At 33.5% G+C, this 8,361-nt stretch overlaps 1 protein-coding gene and 1 long non-coding RNA gene across 3 annotated transcripts; one reads left to right on the forward strand and one right to left on the reverse strand.

Moving 5' to 3' along the window:
• Window positions 1-327: 327 nt before the first annotated feature.
• Window positions 328-6,663, reverse strand: LOC100177566 (sodium-dependent neutral amino acid transporter B(0)AT2). Of its 2 annotated transcripts, none has more exons than XM_026840822.1 (11): window positions 6,488-6,563; window positions 6,188-6,424; window positions 5,963-6,120; window positions 5,663-5,870; window positions 5,267-5,469; window positions 4,470-4,598; window positions 3,612-3,724; window positions 3,122-3,293; window positions 2,731-2,941; window positions 2,083-2,227; window positions 328-1,841 (listed from the first exon to the last, which is right to left on the reverse strand). In XM_026840822.1, exons 1-11 carry the CDS (start codon window positions 6,546-6,548, stop codon window positions 1,457-1,459), a joined length of 2,022 nt encoding a protein of 673 aa, XP_026696623.1. In that variant the 5' UTR covers window positions 6,549-6,563; the 3' UTR covers window positions 328-1,456. The 2 variants fall into 2 exon arrangements, with proteins under 2 accessions (XP_026696623.1, XP_002128205.1); XM_002128169.4 differs by having other exon boundaries at window positions 359-1,841; window positions 6,505-6,663.
• Window positions 6,664-6,787: 124 nt separating this feature from the next.
• Window positions 6,788-8,268, forward strand: LOC104265383. The gene is made up of 2 exons (XR_717121.3): window positions 6,788-7,515; window positions 7,702-8,268. It is a non-coding gene; the product is annotated as an uncharacterized LOC104265383 (long non-coding RNA).
• The last annotated feature ends 93 nt before the right edge of the window (window positions 8,269-8,361 follow it).

Here is an 8,361-nt window from a genome sequence, read left to right on the forward strand (position 1 = left end):
GTTTATTTACCCCCAAAACCAGACTCCTAATTTCGCAGGTCCTTTGTTTTTTTACGGATCCAAGGCTCGTTCTTAGCAAAATTAATCCCTGCTATCATTGTGGGCGTATGTGTCTCTTGGCATGACACTAAACAGATATTACTTCAACTCAATAATCCCACAGGGCTTGTCTAAATTCTCAGTTATATATTGTACTACAAAAAAAATAACTACCCACGAAATTTCATACTTCGTAACTCATATGCGACAAAACAAGCATCAATTTTAAAGTATCGCCAATATATAAACTGAGTGAAGAGTAACACATGTCAGCATATTACCAGACACCAAATTGTTTCCGTATATTTAGGCAACCAGATACCAACATTGTTAATTTATTTACCAGGTTGTGCGGCAAAACAGTTTTTAGCAATTATACGAACGAATTTGTACAATATTGCATTGTGTCTTAACAAAAATTCAGCACTATTATTATCTTCATGCATTTGCATCTACAATGGCAAAGCAGTTAAAGCAAAACAGCAAGCGAATTAGATGTTACTCAAAAGCAATGTTAAAAAGAGATGCACCAATAAAGCAAACTCCTAAGTATGTTTGGGTTTTGGATGAGGTGGAGGTGAATGGTTTTAAATTAACGAGTTAGAATGGAACTACAACACAGACTACACAGTAGTTTTTACAGTGTCTGTAACTCGTATATAACAAAACCACCCAAAACGCGGCATGAAAATATCTTTGAACATTTGCATTGCAGCTGTTTATGGGAGATTAATGGAACAATCGAAATTGGATTGCATACATACAAACAATAAAGCTTATATTACAGGACAAAAATCTGCTTCAATTCATTATTAAGAGGAATTAACACTTCTAATGAAATTGCTGCAGAAATTCAGCTATACAAATAAGACATACAAAATACAACTAACGGCCCAGATAATCCAGATACTTTTTACAGAAGATTTTTTATAAATAGTTCTCATTAAAATGCATTAGTTTCAAATAATTTAAAAATTAAAACTAATGTGATTTTTTGTTTGATCCCTTAAAAGTATAAACAGTAAAGAAGTTGTCACCAATGTTAAAACACATCTATTATATTGAGATGTGTAGTAATGGGGCACAGTGCTACACAGTAGTTAGTCTTGTGTTATTGTGAATGGCAAGATTGCTCAGAGGGGGTAAATGGTTATTGTAGTGGTACCTAGACTGTGTATGTGGAGTAATAGTAGTTAAAAAAAGCTGTAGCAGTGTTATTTTAAAAGCGGCATAAAAAAATAGTTTATGTTTAATAGATTGTGTACATATGGTATCTAAGTGATAACTTATGTGTAAAGGCATTTACAGTGTAGATGTCGAAATAATGAATGTGAAAACACAGTTTTGTTGACCAGTGGACCATATACCCGGTAATTAGGCTACTCAACATGGGTACCTGTGGCTAGGTGACACCTGACTATACCTTTGCAGTTAACGGTTGTGTGGATTCAGTCACCATACACTCAGAGTATTCTTTCTCATCGAAATCCTTAGACCTGTTAAAAATAAAAGTGTCTGGTTTGATGTAACCGAACTTGTACAGAAGTGCATAGACAGGAATGCACGAGACGGAAGCAAGGATCAGGAAGATAATGAGCACGATTCCCCATGTCGGAAACAGCAGATCATCCTTGCTTGCAGTGATCGGGTTCCACCCAGAATATGTGATATCTTTAGTGAATAAGCCCGCTACACTTGCCCCAAGAATAACCAGCAATGCCAGTGGGCAGGTAAATCTCCATGATATAGTCCAGTAGTAACCAGGGGAGACACCCACCATTTCTTTTAGATCTTTTTCAAACCTAAAAAAAGATACACATTCTTGATACATAGGAAGCCACAAACTAGCAATTTTTAAGTTTAACTGAACATATAAATTTATGTTTAAATTTTGCACTTAACCCTGCATCATGTAAAATTAAGATAAAAACCAACAATATATTTTTAAAACCTATAATAAAAAGCAAACAATACGACATCAAAAAATTGTGCCACAATTTATGTACTTGCCTGCCACACAAGGGTAAATAAAGATTCAATTACCTGCCCATCTTGTAAATATAACTGACGGAAAGAACCTCACATAGAGCAATTGTAACGAGAGACAAAGTGGCAGAGTAGGTGTCAAAAATATCCAAAAAATAACTGCCTGACCTTTGAGTGAAAAGCAGGCCCACTACGAACATACCTGCAATATCAATTAAGGTCAAATAGGATGATGGTGGTAAAGTATTCCAACTATGCCTTTGAGTTAATGATGTTGGGCTTTAATCACAATAATTACACTGGAAATAGTTACTTTGTAAGTAGCTGGTACAATTAAAGTTCTTTTCTAACGGTATTACATAACTTAAAATGTAATTAATTTTTTTAATTTAAAAATGAACACAATTTGAGGTAATTAAATTTCTAGCGTAATACAACAAAGTATTGTACATTTAATTTAAGTTATTGAACATAACCCCATTAGAATATTACTAGGAAGTAGGAACCATTAGAATATTACTAGTATACAACGACTTAAAATACCACATTGAGTGTTTCAACTCATTTTGTTCAAAAACAAAAACATTTACAAATTAGAATGATCATCAAAAATTTAAAATGTTTTTTAAATATGCTGTTTCATTACAGAAAGTAGCAACCAGTGATTAATTTAAATAAATAATATAAATAAATACATTTACTCACAAGAGCACATGCCAGCTGTGAGTTTGGTCTTAGATACCTTCACCCCTGAGTCCAGCACAGAGGTTACCACTGTTTGAAGGATACCAAACTCACTGCTCATTCCAATGTTAAGAAGCATGAAGAAGAAGAGCACAGACCAGAAAGGAGCTGCTGGAAACTTTAGAATTGCTTCAGTAAAAGCAATAAATGCAAGCCCAGTGCCTTGTACGTCCTGCGAGTTAAATTTTAGGATGATAATTCGTTGATTTATTTAAGTTTGGATACAATGTTTTGGTTAGTAACAATTTTTACCGTTTTTTTTTGCACATATTAGACAACTGAACTAAAAGTAATTTATGAGGAATGAAATGGTAACATAATATATATAATCACGCATCTATACCACACTCACTGTATCAAGTTCAGATTCAATTGAACAGTTGGTCATCTTCAGTAAATGCTCGGTGGATTTTTGTGATGAATCGAGATTGAACTCAAGTAAAAGTTCATTAAAAGTAAAATTTAAAAGATTTTCTCGATCAGGAAAGTTTTCAGGAAGATGATCAACCAACATGATTTTGTTGCTAAAAAATTAAAAGTTGATTCGGAAAATGTGGAAAATAAAACAACACTTTTATAAAAGAAACAACACTGAAGTTTTTGAATGAAATTTGCAAGATTTTTTGATATTTTTATTCTTTGTGGGCGAGGTCCTTGTCCTAGGGTTTAGGCCAGATTTGGCACATTATTACCCCAAGTCTTTCATGTGACTGCTGCCACGACACCGTATCACAGTCAGAGTTGATAATATTTAAATATTTTTTTTAAATATGCTGCTAAGTGTTGATATTCCATAATATTAAAGGGAAATTTTAAACACTGAACATCAGAGCACAGTTTACCTTTCAAAACAATCCATTGCTCTTGTTTTCGCTTTAAATCCAAGAATAGAAAACACGGTAATGCAAGCAAATATAGAAGTGATACAATTTGCAGTGGCAATGAAAATGGCATCCTGTAAGCAGATAAAAACATAACATGCAAAAATATTGTTATGGTGAATTATAATTATCTAACAATAACAATACTATTTTTATTGTGCTACTATGCAAATGCCACACTTCCATTTAAGCACCGTACAAAGTACTGAGACTACTGACTGCATATAACCTACCATTTTGACATTTTACTAATTAGGTTTACTAAAATTTTTAAAATTCCAGAAAATTATGGCAACTCCAAAATCTGAAGCAAAAAAGTTGGAAAATACCAACTGCATGTTCTGTGAAAGCCTTATTATACATTGAACTATAAATATCTAGATAAAACCTTTGTTCATTAATGAACATCATGTTTATGTGCTAAGTAAAAGGAAATACGAAACAGATTAAGTTCAGGTTCCTGGAAATGTGAATCGTAGTTAAAAGTTTCTAACTAACCTTTCAAAATTTAGAAACAAAGAACTTAGTAAACCTATTTAAATATCCAATGTTTAATAAGCTGTTCATGGTCCAGGGAGGGCAGTCAGGGCACTATTAAAAAAGTTTGGAAAACACTGCTCTAGAACCTGCTATATTCTAAAAAAATAAACTTGTTTGTTTTTTGTGGTGTTTATGGATAAGGAACTATTTTATTGTAAATATTGTTGCACAACCTCTCTATGAATAGTTCACAGCCAATTATGTAAAATTACATGGTCAATTTAAATTCTGTACACAATGATGTAATGTTATTTTATGCTTCAAAATGTTGTACATTACCTTTCTACAGTTATTTTTAGGTTGGTTGTAACTAGAGTAAGCAATGATACTTCCATAGCCAAGTCCAAGACTAAAAAATATTTGAGTGGCTGCTTCTCTCCAAACATCTGCGTCTTTTAAACGAGAAACCTAAATAAGGAAGTAATTATCTTATTTATTTTAGTTTCTGGTTAATGTTTTGACAATAAAAACAGACATGTCACAACATTTCCAAAATATTTTTTTTAGGGAGTGTGATGTTTACAGCAGATGACACATAAATATGTCAAACATATAATATTATTTCAGTGCATTTAGAAAACCCAATAGTCTTCTTTGCTGTATCAATATCTGTTATCCAATTATAGTAAATATTTCAGTGTAACATTTACTCTGCCTGTTACAGACATAATGCCCTACAGCAAAATGACGTTTACACACCAAAACAATATTGAGGTGTTATTTTACGAAAGCTGATTTCAGGGACACGCCTACTTTTTAAAAAATGGGATTTATCGAATAATACAATGACACAGGGAAACAAACCTATTTATAAATAAGTAATGCTGGACATTGATGGTGATGATGTTTTATAAACCTTCCTTCCAAAAAATCAACAGTTTCTCCCAAACAGAAAGAAAAGTTACAAAAGAAATGGGAAGTCACAAAAGAAATGGAAAGTTACAAAAGAAATGGAAAGTTACAAAAGAAATGGAAAGTTACAAAGGGAGGTTAGACATGGTATTAATGTAGTACACAGAAGCTGAACAAATACTCCCAACCAGGATATGTGAATCAATACTGATGTGGCTACTTACATCAGGCGAGAACATGTACTTCACCCCCTCCACTGCACCATCAAGTGTCATTCCACGGAAGAAAAAAGCAATCAGAACAATGTATGGAAAAGATGTGGCAAAATACATCACTTTCCCCGACGATTTAATCCCTTTGTTCATGCCCAAAAATACTATAAGCCAAGCAACAAAGAGGACAAGAACCATTCTCCAGTTTTGGGCACCTGTAATAGTAAAATATATTTTAAATGCGTCAAAACAAATAAAAAATTACTTAAACATTTCCAATATTTGGGATAAAGGTATAAATTTAAATCATAAAACAATCACAACATTTGTTCAACAATTCTATCAATACTAGTGTATATTTGATAAGCATAAAGTCACACCAGGTAGACTACTGATATCAAAGCTTACCTCCATCTTCTATCCTATATGAGATATCAAGGGTATCTCTGTACCAGAAGTAATTGGTGGATGAACTCAACTGACATTCTTGAACCATATGTGTATCGTTTATCATGGGACAAGTGGCCCAAGGCAAATCAGTTTGAAACGAATTAAAAAGATAGAAAATTGCCCAACCAAGTATCATGTTGTAGTATAAACCAATGAGTAGAGAAATCTGTTACAAAAACCAAACCATTAAAAAAATAAAGGGATTCAGATAACAAACATGCAATTTTGTTAGGGTTTATTAAGTACAAATATATTTACCACATTGCTTGCAATACCAACACCACCAAGGTATGGATGTATGTGCGTCCAAACACCAATTGTTCCTTTTCTAATTTTCTGGCCAACTGCCAGTTCCAGATAATACAATGGATAGCCCTCAACAAACAGCATTATCACATATGGAATAAGAAAGGCACCTGGGCATGCAACAACATCAGCTTGCAAAGTAAAACAATAAAAAACTTAATAAGTAGTAGAACATACCTCCCCCATTTTTCTTGCACAAGTAAGGAAACCTCCAAATGTTACCAAGACCAACAGCAAATCCAAGTGCAGCCATGAGATATTGAAGCTTGTTGTCCCACGCTGGACGTTCTGATGACTCCTCACTCATCTTGCTATCACTGTCATCGGAACAATTCAAAGCTTCTTGTGCTTTCTTTTCCACATCCTCATCTACAGACACATTGCATGGATTTGGTGTCATTGCAGTCGCCAATTCTGAAACAAAAACAATATGTAACTACTAACTAGCCATGTAAGTAAAATTTAAACTAAACTGACTAAAAACATTGACGTACTTTTCTGATCCCACTTTAATCGCACGCAACACTATCACTACCATCAGCACGACTGACCTCGCAACGTGTTTTCTTATTTAAGCTAGGTTCTCGCTTATTGCCTTTTTCCACATTTTCTCGTGGTTTCTCTCATATTTGTGGTTTTCTTTCCTTTTTTGTTTGTTTCCTTAATGCAAATTGTGTGCATCCTTCCACATTTTTTAAATGTTAATTTTTTAGCAAACGGTACGTAAAATGTTTTATGTCTTACCTTGACCGTACTTCAATATAGTCGGTCTGAATTACTATTGCGTAACGCCCCTTTCTCACCGCAAAATAAAGTATTACCATATATATATGATACATGTGTGGTGCAATAAAAGCTGACGAATGTGCTACTTGTACGTCAATGCAATAAAACTAAACAAATATATTTGCACATTAGCAATTAATATGAAAATAGAAAAGAAATGCAAGAAAAACATTCTGTATCAAGAACACACGGGACAAAGTAACATGTTTAAACGTTGGACGATCACTTTTTGTAAACAGGTGATATCTTTAAAACTCCTATTGGAAAGTTCTGTTACTACCAGTTTGCTTGGTTTTGTTTGCGCATGTCTATTAATGTACGTATCAGGTATCAGTTGTCCAGCAATCCTAACCATAGAGATACTAATATATAACACTAGAGGAGGCACCGCCATTCAAAGGGCCGCGGAACTGTGTTGCAAATTGAAGCCTAATTTGCCATGCAAGTTATGTTGCCAGATGAAAAAAAAAAACTATTTTTTTTTGTATTTGGTAAAAACTTTGATTTAATAAGTGGTAGCATACGTTAGTAAAATGTTAAAAATTGTTTGAAACTTTTTTTTCGTTACATCACAATTATATAGAGAAATACACGCATGCAGCATTTAACGGTGTGTATTTTTGGTCAACACTAATAGTGTAACAGTTACTAAGCCAACCCTTATATATATCTATGAGGCAATCGCAGAAATTGTGAATCAACAAATTTTGTATTTGAAGGTAAGTAACCATTTTCTTTTTAAATATGTGATACTTAAATCCAATCAAATCCAATCAAGCGGACAAAAATATACATTTGTAGTTAACTCCAACCTTTGTTGCTATTTTAATGCTGGTTCTGAAGGAAATAACAATTATAAAACGAACAGCACACCGAATTTTATTTAATTAGTACTTATATTACAGGAATTGCAGGATGGTGTTATCATGCGTTGCATGGGGCTGCACCAATAGAAAAACCAAGGATTGTGCACTAAGTTTCCACAGGTCTGCTTATAGTTGTTGTTGTATAAACGGTTGACTGTGCTCTGGTTCAGATTTAATGATATAAAGATACCCGAATTTAACTGTAATGAATAAAGATTAAATATTAAACAACGCTGTATAGTGAAAATAAATGTATGGCTGTAATGGAATGTACTTTCCCTTCATTCCAATCGTGATCATAAACAATTACCCCATTTTGTGTATGCCAGTTGAAGCCATTAACCCATGCCATAAGGTGTTTATTATTTTGTGACACATGTTTTCCGTTATATATACCTTGTTTTTTTTTGTATTGGGAGACAGTACGGACGAAGTAGTTCCTGTGCTGTTTTCACTTTTGTCTCAAGCTTCGTACAATAAACTGAGCTAGCTTACAATGCAATACAACGTCTTACAATCATGATTTGTGGAGTCGGATAGAATGTATGTTGGGGGAAAACAGCGATATTCACATAGTATTACACCCCCACAACATTATTAGTACAATTTTTACAAATTATTTTTTAAATTCAAGTAAAGAAGTGTAGTAAACACTAGTGTCAGAATTAGTGTGAGTTCTCTAGACCACATATTATGATA

This window comes from Ciona intestinalis, chromosome 2 (genome assembly GCF_000224145.3).
Source record: "Ciona intestinalis chromosome 2, KH, whole genome shotgun sequence".
Lineage (NCBI taxonomy): Eukaryota > Metazoa > Chordata > Ascidiacea > Phlebobranchia > Cionidae > Ciona > Ciona intestinalis.

Bases quoted from the DNA above. Each gene is read 5' to 3' on its own strand.
- LOC100177566 (XM_026840822.1), bottom strand. From the start codon at position 6,548: ATGGTAGTGATAGTGTTGCGTGCGATTAAAGTGGGATCAGAAAAGTAC. The intron at 6,425-6,487 runs GTCAGTTTAGTT...TTTTTGTTTCAG, and splicing joins AAAGTACGTCAATGTTTTTA to AATTGGCGACTGCAATGACA. The intron at 3,294-3,611 runs GTAAACTGTGCT...TTAATTTTTTAG, and splicing joins GCAATGGATTGTTTTGAAAG to CAACAAAATCATGTTGGTTG.